This window comes from Drosophila eugracilis, unplaced genomic scaffold, assembly GCF_018153835.1.
Source record: "Drosophila eugracilis isolate 14026-0451.02 unplaced genomic scaffold, ASM1815383v1 contig_415, whole genome shotgun sequence".
NCBI classification, from domain to species: Eukaryota; Metazoa; Arthropoda; class Insecta; order Diptera; family Drosophilidae; genus Drosophila; species Drosophila eugracilis.
In genome coordinates this window covers 931,828-953,766 of record NW_024573278.1, presented here as the reverse complement: position 1 = coordinate 953,766, position 21,939 = coordinate 931,828, and the positions used below count along the sequence as shown (strand labels likewise).

The window sequence follows — 21,939 nt, the reverse complement described above, 5'->3', positions numbered from 1 at the left end:
CTGCAATTTCTTAAAGTTGCCTTTGAGTTACCTCATTTTAACCCATTTATTTTTATTTCAAAAATCAAAACAATTTAAGTAGAGCAGGTGGACTAAGCTGAGCATTCGGTGTGATCTTGATTTTATCAAACAAAGATTGATGGACAAATCTCCATTCAATGGATTTTCGTTGCTTTTGCTTGGCCACCCAATCGAATTCGTGAATTTTGATATGATTTTTGTGAAATGCTTTTGTCACTTGACTGGCCATTGCGTAAACTGGAAATGAAAGTGGCAGCAGCCAGCAAATCCCAAAAACTAGTTGAAATAGATTTGCAGATGAAATAAAAAAAAAGAAACATGAAATCGTTTAACTCTGCCACCAAAAACTGCAAGATATGATGTCTATTATTGATCATTAATTGCCATCGGCATAGGCCAAGCTAAGACTGAAAGTTACATAAAGATTAAATTGTAAGAAAGCGGTTTACTAAAGAAAAGAAGGAATGTTGTACGCAAATAATCAATTTAATTGGTAAGGTTTTGAAATCCCTTCAAGCCAACGATGCATACCCAATTTGTTGCTTGCCACATTGCAGCAAATCCAATGACTGATGTGTGAAATCTGATATGGCTGGCAGGTGAGTTGAATGATTAGCATATCGACTAAGCCAACGCCGTCTTCCTGCTTTCACTTGCCGACTTCTCGAACGGCCCTCGCTGATTAGCATTGATTCTGCCAGCGAAGAGCTGTGGCTAACCACAAGCGAGCCCAGAAACCAGGAGCATTCGCACGCGCCAATTTTCCAAGCCGCTGACTCGATCGGTTCGGCTTGCCATCTACACACTGGGAAAATTTTTTATTCACTTTGTTGGTCTCATTTTCGGTTTTTATTTGTTTCTATTTGTTTTTAATGCATTTAATTATTTTTAATGAAATCAAATTAGTGTTTTTTATATGTTTTTTTATCTTTTTTATAACTCACAACTCCCTCTTTTGATGTTTTCCAATGCTAACTCTAACAAATTCTTTTACAGCTAAGCTTATAGTTTTCTTTCTTTATATACTATTTAGTAATTTAAATATGTACAAAATATAGATACCCCTTATTTTTACCAGTGCATACCTTTGCGTAGGTTGTTGTGGGCTGTCGGTCAGTCGCAGTTGTTGCTTCTGCCGCTTCGACTTCGTCTCCACTCAGGTGTTATGTAAAGCTATTAAACCGCATAATAATGCAAACGCTGCTCGGTCTCTTCAGCCTCTCTGCCTTTCTTGGCTCTTTCTTCTTTCTTTGCAGCAGCGGTCTTGTTAGCATTTCTTCGACTACCTATGGGCTCTCCCTTGGTTCTTTTCTTTTAAGCAGTAGCGCATCAGCTCGAACTTAGCTATAAGCAAGAACCGTTAAGACGCCTTTATTGCAACTGCAGCGGTATTCCATTCGATTCCTATTGGATTATCGCTGTATTGTCTGGCCGTGTTTTGTCTAATTTTTGACTCGCTGACTCTCGGCTTTCCATTGCGGCATCTTCGTAGACAACGACATCGACATCACCATTACTATTGCCATCAAAGGGGGCATCATCAGCACCATCAGCTGAAAAGTGCCTAGGGCTCGGAACCCCAGCGAACTGCATGTTTATGCCTTATGTTAATCACTTTTGTTGTTTATACTTTTACGACTGGCTTTTGCGCTATTGGACCTTCCTTCCTTGTTTCTCGCTTTCTGACTGGCTTTCATTTATCCATTTGGGCCTGGCTTTTGTCTTTCTGAGCCATCAGCACGCAACGCGCTAAAAGCAATGAATAATAGTATCGCAACGGTTTCTGGCCGAGTCTTTCTATGTATAGCCAAGGATACGCAGAAAGAGTACTCAGCTTATAGTACTCCACCCCACCATGTGCCTCTTCTGCCAGCGCTTTTCCTTAGCACCACACTTGTCGTGGCTTTTCTTGTTTTCTTGTGTGTGAAAAACTAGTCTCATCGCACTCTGCTTTCAGACTGCAGTCGGGAAGATAGCTTCAGTTGGTCGCGAGGTGTTTGCGTTGTCGGTTGTTTCGCTTTGAGCGCGATGCGAGATTTTGGATAGTGCTATAAACATCAAAGGAAAAGTCTAGTGAAAATCTTAACAACCTGCCAGGATATGGCATTCATGCGTTTTTGGGTTCTTCCCGTTGTCATTTTTGGTCTATTCGTTATAGGCCAAACGGCGAAAACGGGACAAGTGCAAGGCAAGTTGCAAAGTGGCCGAAAGCCGTTATAGCCTTTTTAAGTTGGCGGGATATGTGCATAAATCTCTCGGCTCTAATGCATGTGCATGTGTGTGTGTCACCAAGTCTAAATCTCTCTGCCTCAGTGCTAATGTGTGCGTTGTTGTTGTTGTTGTTGTTGGTTCGTGTAAATCAAGTGCTGGACGCAGTTTGTCGCCTAAGTCTTTCGTTTGCTGGACAACCGACGAAACCCTGCCGCTCCCCTGGGCATGCAACTTGTTTGTCTCGTTTACAGACCGTTAAATAACCCAAATTTCGAATTTAAATGCTAGTGCGACAGCTTTTCCTCAGGGGTTCGCAAAAAAATGTGCAAGGAAATCGATTTGTTTTTGGTTTTATTTTTTTTTTTCAATCATTATCTCTATGCGGCAACCTGTCGATTAGTTTATGCAATGACTGACAGCTGACCCACTTTAATGGCCTTAACACATCTCCCCCATCCTATGGTCTGACCCATTTCGGTAACCTGCTCCTGCACCTTCCACCGGCCAAGTTAATGAATCTTCGACCGCGACCGCCCCATTGTGAACTCGAAAACCCGACACTTGGGAACCCAAGTGACTGTGTGTGGAAATGTTCTAATTAAAAACTTAATTTGTTTGTGTTACTTGGAATGACCGCCTGAACTTAATGTTCTAGACGATGGCTGGCTAAACAGGTAGCCAAGTAGCCAAGTATGAATGGGTAAATTGCTGCTAGAGAACGTTGCCATCAACAAGTGCTAAAACGTTCGGGCCACATGTGAATGGTGCATATGAATTACATATAATTTCTGTTTTATGAGAACAATGAGAATGACATTTATGTTGTGGGAAATGAGTTGAAGAACCGTTACGAAAAGTCTTCAATCTTGAAAGTGTTAAGTGCAATCGGAACAGAACTGCATAATTATTTGAATGTGAGTTCAGTTCGTTATTGGGAAACATTTACATGGAAATCACATGTGAAATATATTAAGGAAAACTAGAAAATGGATGAGTAAGAAGAATCTTCTGTGAAGAATTTTTTTGGTTTTCAGAGTGGAGAAAATCAAATTCAAAGTTCTTTAGTCCGTGAGTATGCGGTTTGCTAGAAAATTTGGAAACATATCAGAGACACTATGAAGATCTCTGTGGCGATTCAGATTCTTCTATTAAAGCTATCAACTTGGTTCTTTGGTACAACAAACATTACTACTTACTACTATAACTTCTTTCTCTACAACAAAAACAACAACTGTTAAAGTAAGGTTTCAGTATACAAAATATTTATTTTACAGTGGATAACCACTAAAAGAAACCTCTTTGTGATCAATATAGATAAGAGCTTAAGCTACTAATTTGATTAAAATCTTTAATTTAGAATCTAGCAATATCAAATAAGTTGTTTTTGCCACTCAAACCCATATATATAAGAGTTCAAATGACATCTCATTTTCCTACCAAGAAGGGGAAACCCTCTAACGCCAGCAGTTCACACCGAAGTGAGCCAGAAACTGCAAGTAAATAATAGAAATTACAACTGTGGCAATAACAAGAAGCAGCAACATCAGCAGCAGTCAGTACAGCGAAAATGGAATAAAACTAAGCCACAAAAAAAACAATATACCAACAGCAATGCCTACGACGACAAGGGGCCACCGACAAAGTCACCAGTCTCCGGCTGAAGAAGATACTTGACGCTGGCCAAGATTTCACTGCATCTGCATCTGCATCTGAATGCAACAATGATAATTTCCCGCTGCAGGAGATCTTCCGAAAAAAAAGAGTACAAAAAAAAAAAAAACAGAAAACAAGAAAGAAAATGAAGCTCGGAGAAATGTCAGCGAGTCAGACGTTGTGGTGGTGTGTCTTCTTGTCACTCGGAACGCATTTGGCTGAGATGCCTTTTGGGGCCAAAAAGCCAGTCGAGCCGTGGGCAAACAAAAAATGCTTAATTATGTCATGAGGGTGGGAACTAAGGCAGCAGAAAATAATTTGCAAAAGCTGATTGCAGCCAGGGCATAGATTGAGGGAATCCAAAAGACTGAGAGACAGGGAGACAGCTGTGGAAAATGCATGTGGAAAAGTGTTGCAACTGCACATGAAAATCGCAGTTGAATGGGCCACGCGACAAACGTAGAAAGTTTTTGGTTAGCTGGCGCCAGTTCTGCCACGCCCCCACACCTTGCCACTCCTCCAGTCCCCACAATTTGTTCCGCACGTCGCGAACTCGGTGATTTTCCAATTGTTGTTTCTGGCGCTTTTCCGTTTTTGGTTCTCAGAGTCCGCGAAAAAAATTTGCATGCCCAAATAAACAACAGCAACAATTTGTCAAAGTTTTACTTTTCTTCTACATGCCACATACATATATATATATATAGTAATCTGTAATCTCGTGGCCCACTTTTAGCCAGCTCCAGCAGTTGTGCGTTTCACACGCTCGACGGCGTCGCCGCCGAAAGCGAAGGTGTCCGCTTCATCCGTCTCCGCGAAGATGCCCAGGTGGGCAAGGAAATCCTACGGCTACAAGCCTATCCGCGTTCCACAGCCGCCCTGAAAGGTGCCGATGTCAGTGGGGATCACAAGTACTTTAACCTCACGGAACACAATTCCACTATGCTGGTGGTCACCCTGGCACGCTCCCTAGAACGTCTGGTGGATCGGGATGTACCACGGAATCTGCTTAAGTTTCCGGATTCTCTGCGCCGGCAAACAGGAGAAACTCGAAGAGGTGGGTTTATCTACCAGCTTCTTTTGAAAATAACATAAAATTATTATAAAGACATAATCTTTCTTAAGAAATGTAACTACAATAGTACCCAAAACTTCTCCATTCCCACGATTTTTAGGGTAGCTACCTTTCAATCACCGTCTACATCGAAGATGTGAACGACAACGCACCGGAGTTTCTCAACGTACCCTACGTTGTGGATGTTGATGAAAACACCTCCGTGGAAAGCATTATCTTCGAGGGAGTCCAAGCCTTTGATCGCGACAAGCCGAATACCCCGAACTCCGAGGTGCACTTCAGCATGTCCACAGTACCAGAGCAACTCTCAGCTGATGGGAGTCCATACTTTGCCCTCAAAAGTCCCCATCGACCACTGCTCATCTTAAAGCGGGAACTGGACTTTGATAATGGCATCAGGCAATTTAAGCTGCCAATCTTCGCCTGGGATCGAGGAACTCCTGCCAATCAAGCGAATACCACGATCACAATCAACGTGCGGGATGTGGATGATCTGCCTCCTAAGTTCACTGAAGGGTGTATATCGTACCAGGATTAATGAGTTCTATCCGATGACGGGAGTCCCTATAAGGATACCCCTCTACTTCGCTCCGCCCATAATGGCCTTTGATCAGGATTCTCTGAATGCTTCTCTTGTATACGACATCATTTCGGGCAATGAGCGTCAACTTTTCCGGGTAAATCCCCACAATGGGGTAATGTATCTTCAAAAGGAAATCGATCTGGAGGAGGAGAGTCTGCCGGGAAATACATTTGTCCTTCAGCTGGAGGCACGGCAGAAAGATAATCCCCTCAAGAAAGCCTTAGCAAGGTGAGTTTAAAAATCGAAGAACTTCTTAAAACTTCGGCCATTCATATAATCCTTTACAGAATCGAAGTGGAAGTTCTGGATCTGAATGACAACGTTCCAGAGTTTGAGGCTGATTTCTACAACATTTCTATTGTGGAGAACCTGCCCACTGGCTTTAGTGTTCTACAGGTTAATGCCGTGGATCGAGATCAGGGCGAAAACTCAGAGTTCCTATATAACCTTGTAGAGACCAAAGATGCTACAGGTGCCTTTCGTATCGACTCCCGAACAGGTTGGATTACAGTGCGCGATGATCGGTTACTAGATCGAGAGCAAAGGAGATCCATTCAACTGAATGTGGAGGCTTTGGAAAGGAATCCTTCATATCTGGATGATAAGCACTTAAAGAAGCCGGGACCCAGCAAAGTTCAAGTGGAAATCACGCTGCTGGATACGAATGATAATACACCAAAGTTTGATCATGGAAATCTGTATGAGTTCAAGGTGCCCATCAATGCTCCTACGGGCTATGTGATTGGGAGAGTTATCGCCCACGATCCAGACGAGGGTCCCAATGGTAAACTGCTTTATGAACTGCAAAGGCCCAAAGGAAGTGGATATATTCCTTTCCGACTGGACAACAAAAATGGTACCATTTATGTGGGGGGTCCTCTAAGAAGAGGACGCATCGCTGTCTTCGTAGAGGCCAGTGATCAGCCAACCAATCCCTCAGAAAGGCGATTCTCTTTGGCAGTAATTACCATTGAAGTTTATGCCACCATCGATGACCAAGCCATAGATTTTGTGGGTGCTCCTTACGAGTTCTGGGTGGGTGCCAGTACCCCCTTGGGAAACTCAGTGGGGCAGGTGCGCACTACTCTGATCTACGATGGAGAGGACGAGATTATGTACGATCTGCTGCACACCTATTCCGAAGGTGTTCCATTTGCCATCGAAGAGCGATCGGGCATTATCACTGTCATTCGGGAGTTATCGGAGTTTAAACGTAAAGTTTACCATTTCGAAGCTGTGGCCAATTACGTAAGCTTATCTTGTTTTAGCTTTTGTGTTTTGTAAGTTGCCATAATTTGTATTTTTTTAGCTGTTTGCCAACTCTTCGCAATCATTGGTCATGTCGCGAAGTTCATCACCATTGACCACAATAGCCTCGCCAGCTGAACTCAGCGATGAAGGTGTACTCATCACCAACCTCACCATCCATATCGTTAACAAGCCAGAGCAAAAGGTGCCCTTGAGACCTGTCATAGAGTAAGTATCGTTTTCAACTTTCCAAAGACTTATTTGCAAAACTGAATTCATTTCTTTAGAAAGCTCAAAGGGTGTTGCTATATAATTTGAATATGAATGAAATAGTATAAAGATAAAAACCAATTAATCACTCAGTTCATATTCATTAATAATAATATTATAATCATTATATATGATATCCATTAATAAACTCATAATCTGATCTCATTAATTTCAGGGAGATCAACATGAACGTGATCAACTTCCATGTGGAGGAAAACGTTGTTGGTGGCATTATTGGTCAATTGCTCTACAAGAATGGCATCAATCTGGTTAACAACGAACTGGGAACATTCCGTGAAATGCCAGCTGAGGGAACTGGACGTAATCTCACCATGGGTAGCAGATTCCGTAGCCGCAACAGAAGTCGCAGTTCCAAGTCAAAGCGTCGTTTGCCAAGACGTCTCGTGGGAGATACGAATATAAAACTTCGTTACATCATAGCCAACCAGCAGGAGGTGGTGAACAAGATCTCCATCACGGAGGATGGAACTCTACTCACCTTGATCGGATTGGATCGTGAGCAGCAACCCAGCTATGAGCTAACTGTGATTGTGGAGTACAGCACGGGACTGGTGAGTGGAGCCGGGATTTACCAGGTGAACATCAAGGTGGATGATGTCAACGATAATGCTCCCAAGTTCAATGCCCTCACCTATGTGGGTTTGATCAATGAAAACTGTGCCGTGGGCACGGAGCTATCGATGAACCACGCGATACTCATCCAGGATGCTGATGAGGCAGCCAATGCAGAGTTCAGAGTGCAACTCCAAGGAGATTATAGCGAAGAGTTTAGCATAGAATATGTGAATGGTAGCTCCTTCGGAAATACTACTCAACATAAAATGCCACCCACAACGGGAGCATTCAACATCTTCAACCTCACGGATCAGTGGAACGATGAGTTCAAGTACCAGGAGCTGCACACCACCTTTATGCAGACGAACTTTAAGCTCAGCTCGGGTCCATATTTCCGTGTCATATACTCCGGGAAAAGAGGCTTGGATCGTGAGAAACAGCAGCTGTACAATCTGAAGATAATAGCCTCCGATACTGGTGGTCTCTCGGGATATGCCCATCTTACTGTTCTGGTCGCAGATGTTAATGACAATGCTCCGATGTTTGAACGCATTTCGGTGTTTAAGGATTCGCGTTTGGAGATCCGTGAGTACACCACCGACATGGAGATTTACTTTGTAGAGAGCTCAAACAGCTTGACAGCACCTCAGGCAACGGCAGCCATGATGCTAGCGCCACCTCCTTATCATATTCCTGGATCACCAAGATTTAACCACGATCGTGAGAGATCAGTGGGAGCAGGATTGGGTGTGGTAGCTAGAGCGAAGTCACGCCGTAGAATGGTGCGTGCCGTGTCAATTAAGTGTCCTCTGTTTGCCATCTACGAAGACACTCCTGTGGGTACGAAAATCCTTCAACTGAGCGCCAGTGATGAAGATTACGGAAAGAATGCCCAGCTGCACTATGAACTCCACGGAGAACAGGTGGAGCGGACACCCGGAATGCCCATGTTGCGAGTTCAAGGAGTTCGATATTTCACAATCGACAAACTCAGTGGAGAGCTATCGGTCAACTATCCACTTTCGGCCAACATCGAGATTTGGTTAAATCTAACAGTGACTGATATAGATGGTCTTAAGGACTCCGCTTGCCTGCGATTCACTGTGATGGATGTTAATAATCATGCTCCGACTTTCAAGAAGTCCTGGTACAGCTTCGATACTGCAGAAGGGGATTATAAAGACAGCGTCCTGGGGCAACTGACCGCTATTGACATGGACTTTGGCGAGAATGCCAATATTACGTATACGCTCAGTGATTCGCACCTACCATTTACCATTAAACCAGCCTCTGGAGTCCTGAAGATCAAATGGACAGCTCGACCGAGAACTTAAGGACAAGTACAACTTCCAAGTGATAGCCACAGATAATGCACCTATCATGCAGCGAATGTCTAGCAGTGTGGAGGTGGAAGTTAATGTCCTGGACATCAACGATAATCGACCGGAGTTTATTGGTTATGATGATCAGACCAAGGCGGTCAAGTTTATCCCGAGTGTGGCGGATCGAACCATGATGTTGCCGGTGTACAAAGCTTATCTCGATCGAAGTACTCAACCGGGAACATTTGTGAGGCAACTTACGGCCATTGATAAAGATAATGTTGGCAATGGCAATGGTCTGGTGTTGTACTCCATTCGTCACCAGGAAATGCAGGCTCCGCTATTCCAAATCGACTCCCGGGATGGTACCATCTCTACGATATCCCGTATCAATGGCTATAATGACTATGAACATTTGAATGTTTCTGTCATAGCCTCTGATGTGGGCAGTCCAACGTTATCAGCCACAGCTATTGTGATAGTCAATCTGCAGGGACAGGCAGTTACGGAACCTCCGAAGTCCACCCCCAAGCCAGAACCACCTGCAAATGTAACCGTTTTCCAACATGCCTACTATGAAGTTAAAGCTCACGGAGAACAATGAAGCACCCATCGAGGTTGATGCGGTTAAATCTGAGCTCTGGTCTCAATCCGGAGAACTACCGGTGGTCACTGTGGCTGGAGGAGGGCTTAGACGAAACGGATGCTCATCCGCCCTTTGAATATGATGCAAAGAATATGCTGTTGTATGCTCTTAAACCCTTTGACAGGGAGCACATATCGCGGTATCAATTAAGAATACGAGCAGATCGGTTGAGTCGGGAAGCCAGAAATTATGCCAGGGTCTCATATCCAGTAGTGGATGAACGAATAGAAGGTCTATCCCTGAATGAGTGTCGAATACTTGTCCACATAGCGGATGAAAACGATAATGCACCTAAGTTCCGAGGAAATGGACAGCCGATTGTAGCAGTTCTGCCGCAGAGTGCCAGCTTTGGCTACCCTGTAACCCGAGTGGTGGCCAACGATTTGGATGAGGGACTAAATGCGGAGATAAGCTATCGATTGCTGAACGAGCCCACTCGCCTTTTTGGCATCGATGAGGTAACGGGTAATATTCGACTTTTGGGTGATCTCTCCCACGACGAACGCATCTACGGTTTCGATGTGAAGGCCACGGATCGAATGGGTGCCGATGATGGACGGAGTGGTATCGTTAACGTCTTTGTGTACATCATCGATGAGAGAAAGCAGGTCCGCTTGGTGGTGGCTGGAATGCCCGTCGAGGTGGAACGTCGCATTGAAGGACTGATGGAGGCGCTCAGTGATGCCATTGGCAAGGATGTGCGCGTTAGATTGTTGGAGCCATATTCTGGAGGACTTGAAGCGGCGTAAGTTATGTTCTTTAAGTTATTTCATATCCAAGTTTACACGTCCTTCAATTTAATTTTAACATATAACTTTTTGTAGAAACCTTCTTTACCAAAGTCTTTAGTGAAACTGATTTAAATGGCAAAGAAAACTTTGTGGAAAAGTCAACTGCATATCAGCCCCATAAATTCTTAACTTTAAACTCCAATCTCTCACATAAATTTGAATAAAATGTGCAGTCTGACCGCATTACATAAGCTAATTGGCCATTAGTTGCAATCAAAACACCCCAGCATCATCTAACAGGTTCTTCTTCTCTATCCATTTGCAGCACCAATGCCTACATCTATGCCGTCGATCCGCACACGAATTCCATTATGGAAATGGAGCAACTGCAGGAGTAAGTTTTTCCTCTTCCAACCGATTCCCTTCCTTGCCTCTGGCTGCAACGAAAATCAATTGACCCAGAACTGTCATGCGGATTAATGGTCTTGAATGTCTTCTTTCAGCGCCCTGGCTGGCCTCCAACTGGATGCACTGCAGTTACAGCAGCAAAAGCTCGACGGCGGCAAACCCATGCCGCGCATTATCGAACTGGCTGAATTCGGACAGTCGGCCCGTCCCACACACGCCTCCGCATCCAGTTTTATGGGAGGATTTGAGTTCGTGACAATGGTTCTACTAACGCTGGTCAGCCTGGGGGCACTGATGGCCGCTTGCTGCTACCTATGCATGCGCCAAAAACGGTATGAATGAGATGCACTAGCGTATCAGATCATACAAGTGTGCAACTGCAACCGAAAGACTGCTTACTGGGCGCTCTAATGTAGCTCATAGATGCATTTTATGTTAGCCATAGTTTTAGCTTAAGCTAAAGGCCCCATAATAAATCTTAAGTCAATTGCAAATGTTGTTGTTGCTGTTGCTGTTGCTGCTGCTGCTAATGGCCATGGTCATGGCCATGGCAAATGTGATTGATATGTTTTTAAGCCTCTGAATAAACCGGCTGGCATTGGGCCTCTCCTGTCCGATTAAATTATAACGGTAAAAAGCAACAAACACAACATCAGTTGCAACAATGCGGCAATAGCAACATCAGGCAATTAGACGAAGATCATGTGACATCTCGGCAACTACATCCCAAATGAGAATGCCAATCAAATCGCCTTTCATCTGTTCATCTGCTAGACTCATCCTGCACAGAAAAAAAATAATCATTTCTTTTTTATGATGTCAATATCATTTACAGGGATAGAAACTGAGAACAGTCTTATCAAAAATTTAATATGAATAATATAAATTCATTTTCGTTTCATTTTTATCACTAAATAGTCCCAGATATTTAAAAAGGCAACATTTCGTCTTTTTTTTTTTTGTATTTCTAACATTTTTTGAGTTAGTCAAAGCATTTAAGTTTTTCCCCATATCTCATCGCAGACGTCTCTGGTCTCAACGTGATTTTTCCTCCTCGGATGCCGGTCTCACCTATACCATAGCAGGCATCGGATCTCCTCGTGGTCAGAAGCAGCGGCGCCAGAGGCAGCAGCGCCATACACAGCGTTGTAGTAAGGGCAGCAGCACTGGCAGCCAGCGGCCCACCAGTGCCTTTATGCCAGAGTCCGTCTGCTCCTCGGCGCAAACCCAATCGACGGCCACTGCCACCGAGAAATTGGAGCAGCAGTTGCACCATCATCACCAGCAACAGGCGTTGGCCACGCAGCAGCAACATCATCAGTACCTGAACGAGTAAGTGAATGGCCGTGTCCAGTCAAACGTGTTTCCATTCTGGACAGTAACAAATCATCCTCAAATAGGCAACAACGACAGCAGCAGCGTGAATACATTGACGTGCCTCTTCCCAAATCCATTGCCAAGGCAGCAGCAGCTGCGTCAAATGGCGGCGATGGAAATGTGGGCGCCGGGAGCACTCCGTTTGTGTTAAAGTACAATGCCTGCCAGCCGGTGAGCAATCTGTAAGTGCAACATATTGTTATTGATATAAATGCCACATAACATTTTTAGCTAACATGTGCATTTGTTATGCAAAATGTTTACAACAGTCGTAATATTGCTATTTAATTATTAATTTCTTATTTTCTACTTAGAAACAATTATGAAACATCGCTTTTCTCACTCCATTCCACGGGCCAGGACTCTGGGGTGGAGTTCCTGAGCAGTCGCGAACTGTACGAGACCTCACCAGATTCCTTTCAACACGGTGGCTCCAAACGCGGCATCAAGCCCGAAGTACTCTGCCCCAGGCATGCCAAGGCCCACTTGGAGCTGCGCCAGCCTCATCCAAATACAGACAGCAGGTGAGCAAAGATACAACGTTTATATTATGAATTTTCTAATAACTTGAAAATCCATTTCAATAGTGACACTTACGAGGACTCGCTGAAGACTGATGAGCCACTGGTGGCCCACAACTGTCGCAGTGCAAACTGCGAGCACCGCCAGCATCAGCAGGTAACCAACCAGCATCCGCATTACCAGAATACGCGGTTCGAGAAACGCTCCTGTGTGCGACACTCCTTCTCCGGGGTCAAGGATGACCTTATGCAGCAGTCGCCGCAGATATCTCTGCGCCCCCGGGGTCATGCCCTCCGGAACTCGATGAACGACCTAGAGCAGAGGTTGCACAACCTGGAACAGTCGTTCCGTCGCCCTCTCGAATTTAGCAAATCGAATTCATTGTTTTAGTTTTCCTTAGCTAGACAGAAACGCAGTGCAATTTTTAGTTTAATTAGCTTAGCTTAGTTGTTAAGAAACAAGTGCAATAAATCTTAGAGTTTTAAAGATCAAAAGTCGAAGCATGTGACTATTACAATTCATACTTCTGATTTCATTAAAATGATTTTAAGTCTTGGAATATCGCTATTATCGGAGCTAAAACCGTTATCAGAAACAAATCAAATTGGGAACCATAAAAAGATCTAACTCCAGCAGTTTGGCTAACATCCCAAGTTTGTAACGATATATTGAACTACGACATATCGATTGTCAGCAAAGGCGCGCATACAAACAATTTTGTATTTTACTTATACATTTTTAAATTCTTATGGATATCACTTCTGGCTTAATAGCTACCGCCTTTAATCATGAAATAATCCATTTATTTGGTTGCTTTAAGTTATTTTCTTGTCAATATTTTTTTGAAAGACTTTTTATCTTTTTCATGGAGATGCAAAACCTGTTCTATCGATACTATCGTAAGCCCTGGGCAATATGGATTTTTTAGAGGACTAGCAAAGTTGGTCACCATATGGTAACACTGATAAAAATAAAACATATAAACTCCAATTACATCTCCTCTGGCCGAGCGCTATAAAAACACATTTACACTTGCCAATTCTGAAGATCCGAATATCCAGGGGCGACTGGTAAATACAGCTTGACCGCCGGTGGATGTTGACAAATCAGAGGAGTTGGAGTTAAAAGTCCAAGGAAACAGACCGCAACCCACTTGCCAAACTGAGCCTAGCAGAGGAGGAAGAGCCGCCATGAATGCCCTGCGGCAGTTCTACCTAGAGATCCCTGTGGTCACACGGGCGTATACCACGGTCTGCGTTCTGACTACTCTAGCGGTCGTAAGTGTCCATCTCGGATTAAGTTCTTTACCGTGGGTGACGTGTACCTCTATAATCAGCGAACTTGCAAACTTTCTAGCACCTGGACCTAGTGTCACCGCTGCAGCTCTACTTCAATCCCACGCTGATTGTGCGCAAGTTCCAGATCTGGCGCCTGGCCACCACATTCCTGTACTTTGGAACCATTGGAATTAGTTTCTTTTTCAATATGGTGTTTACATATCGCTATTGCCGCATGCTAGAAGACGGCTCTTTCCGCGGACGTAGCTCTGACTTTGTCATGATGTTTATCTTTGGCGGAGTGCTGATGACCTTCTTCGGGATCTTTGTTAACCTGTTGTTCCTGGGCCAGGCATTCACGCTGATGCTGGTCTATGTGTGGTCACGCCGCAATCCACTGGTGCCCATGAATTTCTTCGGCGTGCTTAATTTTCAGGCACCCTACCTGCCGTGGGTGCTTCTCTGCTGCTCCATGATCCTGGGGAACACTGTGTGGTTGGATGTCATTGGCATGGGTGTTGGCCACATATACTACGTGCTGGAGGATGTTTATCCCACACTCTCCAATGGTTATAGACTGATTAAAACCCCCTACTTTCTGTGAGTCACCCTTTGAATCGAATGCTATATTTTAAATAATACATTTTTTATTTAGGAAACGTCTTTTTAATGAGCACATCGAGCGCAACTACCAAGCATCAGCCGAGGATCGTCCCGGCGGCTTTCCCTGGGGCGGCGAAGGCCAGCCACTGCTGCCGGAGGAGAATGTGAATGCAGCTGGCGGTCAGGAACAACAGCTTGCGGATCCAGCGCATCCGCCTGCAGCGGCGCCGCAATAACAAATCTAGAAAACTTACTTGTTAAAACGTTCTTCTGTTCAAAACGACGACGACGACGATGACAGCAATGTTGTGTACCCCTCCGCCACCTTCCGTTTGGTGATTGGTGTAATTAGGCGTAAAGTATTGAGAGATAGGCGTGCAATAGTTAGCCAAAGTTGGTGCAGAGCGTGTGTGTATGTCATTTATTGGTTTGTTTTCTGATGCAGAACCCAATTTCCACGCGAGATGTTCTTAAAATTTTAAATTTACCCCAAGGGATGCATTCACGACAGATTGAACCTATACTGCACATGTGATTATATATACAAAACATGCTACAAATAAACCATGATGTAAAAAGCCCTCTTGGCAGTTTTAGAAACCTTGACGTCGCTTTTTGGGATTTTTTAATGGCATAGGTGAACCAATTAACTTAGCTGTGCGACTTGCATTTTTTAGTTCTAAAAATATTATTCAAACAGGAAAATTACGGCTAATTTTATCATGTAACCTCTTTGTAAAATGTTCACCGAAACCGATTAATTACACTTGTAAATAGTACTTAAATAAATATCTCTTTAAGTTGATGGTAACTATATAAGAACAGTAACTGTTGTTGCTCAAACGTAACCAAAAGTGATTTAGATTTACTTATTAAAAATGTAAGAAACATGAGGAAGAATCCGTAACACACAATTCAAACTCGCGCCAAATTTATTTATAAGGTTGCCATGTATCAAAATGTGTTGCTTCAATTGAGACCTGCTTACGGCGTTAGCCAACACTAGAAGCCACGATATTTTTATTTATTCGTGTTCCTCTCATATTTGTTTTTTAGCCGGCTAGAACAGACGGATAGTATTAGAATGTTGTATAGGAACTAAACTCAGGATGTCAAGAATTGTGATGAACCAACTGTCCCACCCGCAGCGCGTCCGGCTGCTGTACAAAACTATTCTAAGATTGCATCGAGGTGAGATTAACAACTATATATCCTATAAATACCATCCATTTCAACTGTTACTTTAAATTAAATAGGACTTCCGGCGGAACTGCGTGCTCTAGGTGATAACTATGTGCGGGACGAGTTCCGGCGCCACCTCAAATGCAATCCCATGGAAGCACAGCTCTTTATGACCGAATGGGCTGTAAGATTTACGTAATTAAAGAAAGGTGCTTTTCTAAAGAATTCCGTCATTTTAGCGTTATGCCTCCACGATCACCCAACAACTAGGAATACGAGGTAAACCCAAGGGGGAGCTGGGCGAACAGATCGACCCTCAGGCCGTGGAAATGCTTAAGGACGACCAGGTGGTCCAATTATATGAGCTAATGCTGGCGGCCAAGGGATTAGAAGATGTGCAAGGCAAATAAATTATATGATTACTTTATTCTGACTGTTTTTCCAAGATCTTGTACTCAAATTTGATGCCATTTTCCTCTTGCACACCTAGTGGTACATCGGAGGTGGGAGCCACCTCTCTGAAACTGTTTGGGATTTCGGGAAAAAATGTATCGCACTCGAACTGCTGGTGAATTTTGGTAACGTAAAGGCGATGGCATCTTGTTGAGGCCATCGCTTCCTTATAAACACCACTGCCGCCCACGATCCAAACGTTTTCCACATCGTTTTTATCCTCAATTACCTTCATAGCTTCCTCGAGACTAGAACACAAGAGAACTCCTTCAGGCAGTTTCTCCTGTTGGAGTGTGGTGCTTAGCACTATGTTCAGGCGATCGGGAAGGGGTCTCTTGCTTTCCGGGATTCCAAAGAAGGTTTTTCTGCCCATCACAACCGCATTGTGTTTGGCTGGATCACTTGTACGCTTGGTGGTGCGGCTAAAGTACTTCAGTTCTGATCTGCAGGAAAGAGATCCTTAGCACTCTTTGATATATTCGAGACTAACTTACTTAATGTGCCAGGGAAGATCGCCTTTGATGCCGATTCCGAAATTTTCACAAAATGCCACTATTAAATTAAAGCGCTTCATATTTAAGCCTTGCTAAAAATATAGTTAAATATATATGTTCTAAGCTAGCAAATAAAACAGCTGATCGAGCCTGCGCGATTGCAATCGAAGTTATCGCCATTCACGTTCAGGGACATTAACGTAACGGTTCTGGTTCGGATCGCAGTTTGGTTTTGCCCCAATCTTCCGAACAAAAATATTTCCAAACGAATACTTCTTAACGTGTCGTATATTTATTGTTAAATTGCTCCACTTTTATTATACAATTTTTATAGAAAGTGTATTCCAACATGAGATCAAGTTTCGAGATTAAATTAAAATGAAGTCCAAAAAGCTTCTTTCGTCAAAACATTCGATGCAAATGAATGAAAATTCTTGACTTTCAATTTTCCTAAGCAGTAGCTCTGGATATTGTAGTTCTGACGATCCTCACTAAATCTCTTTTAAAAATATTTATGTACGTTATATATTTGCTTTTAGTTAGCATCCTGGTTTATTAAAAATATACAATTCCAAAATATTACTCTGGTCCCTCCAATAGCCAGTAGGTCTCCATCTCACCCTTTCCCTTGACCTTCACAAATCCACGAGCTTCTACCTTGTAACCCACCTTCCTCACCTTGAGGGCGGTATAGTTTGATAACTGGATCATCCAAGGATCGCTGCTGCTCTCCATTCTGGAGGCTGTGTTAACAGTGTCCCCAAACAAGCAATATCGGGGAACCTTCATACCAACCACTCCAGCCACTACGGGTCCTGAATTAATGCCCACCCGAATGGCTACTCCAGGCAGGGCATGGGCCTTGACCTTTTTCATCACCCTCAAGGCTAGATCGCAAGCGTGCTCCGCGTGGAGGGGATTCACATCAGGAGCTCCCGAAACCGCCATGTAAACCATGCCCACGGTCTCCACTTTGTACACAAATGGGGAAATAATCTCCTCGTCTAAAGCTGAGAAAACCTTGTTCAGGGTAGTCACCGCCTGCATGGCATCCTGAATGTTATTGGATCCGCTGTCGTACACATTCAGCACTTCAATGAAGATGACAGAAACCTCCTCAAAACTCTGGCAGACGTGCTCCTCGCTCTTTCTCATTCGCTCCGCTATTGGACGTGGTATCATAGAGTATAGAAGTTCATCCCCCTGCCGTTTCCAGGAATCAGCCAGTTCCAAGGACTTCTCTAGCTCATCCGATCGCTGCTCCTCCTTTTCAAACATTATCTCCAGCTTGGAGCAATGCTGCCATCCAGCCATCACCAGTTCTCGACTCAGTCCATGTGGATTTAGATCATTCAGATAGAGACCTATCCCGTGGAGCTCATCTAGATTTTCGATTAGAGGACTACAGAGAAAGATCAGCGAGTCCACGTCTTTTATGTAGAACATCTGGCCCTTCAACAGAATAGATCGGAGTCCCACGGAGTGTCGTCTCTGACCCGTGGCAGGATCGATTTCGTCCTTAGAGGTGGTGGCAGCAGCTGCTTCTTCCTTCGCGTTCTCCACACTGAACTCCTTGGCACTGGCCAAAGCCATGGCCTGAGCTTCATTTAAGCTGCTAGCCTCATCGAAGTTTTCAAAGTCAAAATTTAAGGCCGCATCGTAGGCGGCTCGGTTGTGACCCGTGCGGATGAGTTCGAACTCGAAAAGTACCGTCCGCATCTGGAGAATGGTCTCCCATTCGATTTGAGTATCCTTGGGTCTCCGGCACTTAAACCGTTCCATTATATGACTGCCAATGAAGCTTTTTGGGTTCACGCCAGGATTATGCAAGATCCATGTCTCTACAATCTTCTCGCCCGCGAGTGTGATTTTCATGTCGTGATCCAGCACAATGGTGAAGGGAAACAGCTCCAGAAACACATTCAGATCTACCGACGGCATCTTGAGCTGGGAAGGATGGGCAATAACATTCACCCGCTTGGCCATATAATCGCGATTATCAAAGTCCAATCGATACTTGACAATCACTGTCAAAGGTCCATCCGTAAGCTTGATGGGACCCGCTGTCCCTCCGCATATGTCATTCTGGCTCTCGAGGACATAGGCAGTCATGTCCAGACCGTAAAACTCCTTGGCCACCTCTGTCATCTGGCCAATCAGGTACTTTGACATCCCAGTTCGACCACTGCGGTACAGAATCACAGCTCCATCGTCATCCATATTAGTCAACTGCATGCTGGGCGACTTCATCTTGGGATAGGTGAAGCGCATCTGTACATGGATATTGTCGATGGACTGCAGGAAATCGCAGAAATACCTTCCCGTGGAGCGGATCATCTTATCGTAACCGAAGTTACTGAAGAATCTAACGAAACAGCGTCCAAAGAAGTTCATACAGAAGTCAAAGGACTCGCCCGTGCTGGCTGAGAGGGCTGCTGCAAAGTCCGGCATTAGCTTGTCCGGATAGATCTGGTGCGTCTTAAAGCTCTGGTGCTTGCAGTCGACTATCTGGCAGACCTTCCTCCAGGTGTCCATTCCATACTCCTGCTGAATGTAATGCTGCACGCTTTCGTACAGCATTCCGTACATGGTGACGGTGTGCTTGGATGTCTGCGGTCTGTTTAGTCCTGTCTATCGTCCAAATTGCTTTCGCAAAAGTTTTTTCTGTAACGACCCAAAGTTGGCAGGCACAAAATTAGGATGAGGGCAAAAAAAGTTTTTCCATCGCTCACAGCTGGTAATTAGGTAAACTGTTTTCGTACCCCGGAGGATTAAAGTCAATTTAGTTGTGTTGGGTCCGGGATTAGACCAAGAAACTCATACATTACTCAAGTGATTGATGATATACAGAATGTGGTCCTAAATGAACTTCTTAATAATAGCTTGTTAAATTGAAAGTTTTTCTAGTAAAGAAATCTATTAAATATTTCAATATAAATTAGTTACTCAAAAATTTGCTTTTAACTCTGTCTATTTCGCCTCGCTTATAACATCAACTTAGGCCGTCAAAAGTTAATGTAAATTATATGCAAAAAGTAAATAAAACCGGGTTACATATGCCTGAACCGTCAAGAGATTTCTTGTTATCTAGCTTTCAACAGCACTCAAGAAAAGTCTGCTTTTCCTACATATCATTTGATTTATTGCCCCCGACAGTTTAATTTGAGTTCATGTGGCAGACCCAGGCAGAGAATCCTCTGACTCCTCTCCTCAATCTCCTTTAAGCTTGTCACGTTCCTGGCAAAAGGAACATAGCTCATTGTACTCTTGACGTATTTCCTTTTGCTGTTGCCGGTAATTCGCTGGCGGTAATGCCTGCTTTTCAATGTTTTCCCACAAAGACTAACTAACTGAGCCATAAATTCTCAAACAGCTTTCTGGAGTTTGGGTGTATTTAATTTTGACCAAAAACATGCAAATTTCTGTCAAACTGAAGGTCGTAAAAAGTAGATAACAATGCTATTGTTAGTGTGGTTAGAGGAAATGGTTGCCTTTTGATTAATGTTCAGAGAATGTAAACTGTCAAATAGAATATAAATGGCAAATACTTGACTTCCTTTTGTTCATAGTAATAACACGATTAAATCGGTCATTATTTATGTTCTTCTAGGAAATGTTCCTCTATGATTAATATTGGCTATGATGGTAGCTATAATATATTAATTGATTAAAACACCGTGGAGATATTTAAAATTGTAGTAGTGACAGCAATTAAAAGTATTTAACTCAAAATTTTTCTTTCTATTTGTTTTGCATAATTTGTTCTATGAATTCCTTATCACTGTTCTTTTTCTGAATTTATAAGAAATCTTTTTGATTTCCCTTTTAATGGTATTTGATTGTGAGACCGTGAAATTAGGTTATTACGGTTATATCCTCAAGTAACCCGCTTACTTTATATTGCTTTCCGCCTCGTTCCAGTCCACTAACTCAACCGCATGAACTTTTCCAGCATCGAATCGTGCCTCTTAAAGAGTTTTAATTTCATCCACGCGGCATTTGCTCTTCGCTTATTTATAATTTAAGGAAGGCGTATGCCAGCACACACAATTGCACACACACAGCTTCCCGGGATGCGTAAACTCCGGTATATATACACGCACTTTTCGGTAGCTCTCACTTTTCCGGACTCCGTGTTGCGTCGTCGGCAGTTGCTATTGTTACACTAAATTTGTTTTGCCGCCTATCGCTGCTTCCTTGGCTTCTGGCTGTCTGATTTGTTTCATGATTTCCTCTGACGAGCTTCGTGGGTCTGTCGGTTCTGTTTGGTTCTGTCGGTTCCGTGGACTCCGTTGAGCTTTCCTTTTTAGCTGGGACGATGTTGTTCGAATGAAGCGTGCTTCTTTGGCGGTCCGGCCTTTTATAGCCCACCCACAGACGAGTTGCAGTGTTGAGCCATATTTCCGGCCCACTTAGGACCTACGTGCCTGCGCCTCGACACGCACTTCTATGTTTGACCATCGTGATCATCATCATCATCATCTTTGTTGTCATTATAGCCAGGAACGTCGGCAGTCAATGCTCTTTGCCTCAATTGCCACTTTCTCTCCTTTCGATATAGTATCAACATTGACACACAACCGAAGGAGTCATTTTTCTCTCGTTCATTCCATTTATGGCCCTCACTCCCTCATATCGTTGTGGGTCCTGGCATTCCGTGCAAAGTATTGTCCTTTGGGTCTTCCGACTTCGCCAGGGATGAATAACGAGAAGTCTTCAAATGAGGAGAAGAAATATCTTCAATAAAATTAATAACAACAATAATGATTTTAAACTTAAAAGTAATCGTTTTTATTAATATCTTCTTTATTATAAAGTAGTTTATCTTATATAACTTTATTTTGGTATATTTTAAAATCTCTTTTAATCGAATTTAAATTATCATAAATACTTCCAATATGTTTCCCAAGGCCCTGGAACATTTAAAACAGTCTGTCAAATGTATCATTGTTGTAGAGTTGTTCGCTTTTCCATTTCCCTTTTTCCCAGATGTAGGGATGGCTTTGGGGCATCTGTACTTAATGCCTTTTCATTTTCACGCATACCTCTGAATTATATATATGTTTGCTTGAGTCCTGGCCCTTATTTGATGTGTTGTTTTAAAGCAATTTAAAGAGGATTTCACAGCATCGAACAAAAAGCCTCCGTTCGTCCCACTTAACCGAAACGGATTTTCAGGAAAGCCCATTAAATAAACGTTGACAATTTTATGGGCAGTGCATGAATCGGCCAAAAAGGACGATAATATGCCTGGTCGAATAAACGAAGGAGATATTTTGGGCTCACTTAA

The 21,939-nt window shown here is 43.4% G+C and overlaps 5 protein-coding genes across 5 annotated transcripts; 3 read left to right on the top strand and 2 right to left on the bottom strand.

Moving 5' to 3' along the window:
* Positions 1–609: 609 nt before the first annotated feature.
* LOC108111508 (cadherin-89D) lies at positions 610–13,119 on the top strand. The gene is given in 18 exon segments (XM_017221024.2): positions 610–620; positions 2,085–2,209; positions 4,619–4,896; positions 4,898–4,939; positions 5,058–5,471; positions 5,473–5,768; positions 5,828–6,788; positions 6,850–7,016; positions 7,234–8,941; positions 8,943–9,539; positions 9,541–9,576; positions 9,578–10,347; positions 10,659–10,727; positions 10,837–11,073; positions 11,765–12,073; positions 12,142–12,300; positions 12,433–12,642; positions 12,706–13,119. Coding segments are annotated over 18 exon segments (6,714 nt in total). The 3' UTR covers positions 13,031–13,119.
* Positions 13,120–13,573: 454 nt separating this feature from the next.
* On the top strand, positions 13,574–15,101 carry LOC108111511 (derlin-2). The gene is made up of 3 exons (XM_017221026.2): positions 13,574–13,917; positions 13,997–14,517; positions 14,573–15,101. Exons 1-3 carry the CDS (start codon positions 13,831–13,833, stop codon positions 14,754–14,756), a joined length of 792 nt encoding a protein of 263 aa, XP_017076515.2. The 5' UTR covers positions 13,574–13,830; the 3' UTR covers positions 14,757–15,101.
* Positions 15,102–15,509: 408 nt separating this feature from the next.
* Positions 15,510–16,129, top strand: LOC108111513 (succinate dehydrogenase assembly factor 3, mitochondrial). The gene is made up of 3 exons (XM_017221029.2): positions 15,510–15,711; positions 15,777–15,886; positions 15,942–16,129. The coding sequence occupies exons 1-3, from the start codon at positions 15,630–15,632 to the stop codon at positions 16,110–16,112; spliced, it is 363 nt and encodes a 120-aa protein (XP_017076518.1). The 5' UTR covers positions 15,510–15,629; the 3' UTR covers positions 16,113–16,129.
* On the bottom strand, positions 16,110–16,798 carry LOC108111512 (dihydrofolate reductase). The gene is made up of 2 exons (XM_017221027.2): positions 16,650–16,798; positions 16,110–16,598 (listed from the first exon to the last, which is right to left on the bottom strand). The coding sequence occupies exons 1-2, from the start codon at positions 16,727–16,729 to the stop codon at positions 16,127–16,129; spliced, it is 552 nt and encodes a 183-aa protein (XP_017076516.2). The 5' UTR covers positions 16,730–16,798; the 3' UTR covers positions 16,110–16,126.
* A 297-nt stretch (positions 16,799–17,095) lies between these two features.
* LOC108111510 (soluble guanylate cyclase 89Db) lies at positions 17,096–20,790 on the bottom strand. The gene is made up of 2 exons (XM_017221025.2): positions 20,544–20,790; positions 17,096–19,313 (listed from the first exon to the last, which is right to left on the bottom strand). The coding sequence occupies exon 2, from the start codon at positions 19,236–19,238 to the stop codon at positions 17,229–17,231; it is 2,010 nt and encodes a 669-aa protein (XP_017076514.1). The 5' UTR covers positions 19,239–19,313; positions 20,544–20,790; the 3' UTR covers positions 17,096–17,228.
* Positions 20,791–21,939: the final 1,149 nt, after the last annotated feature.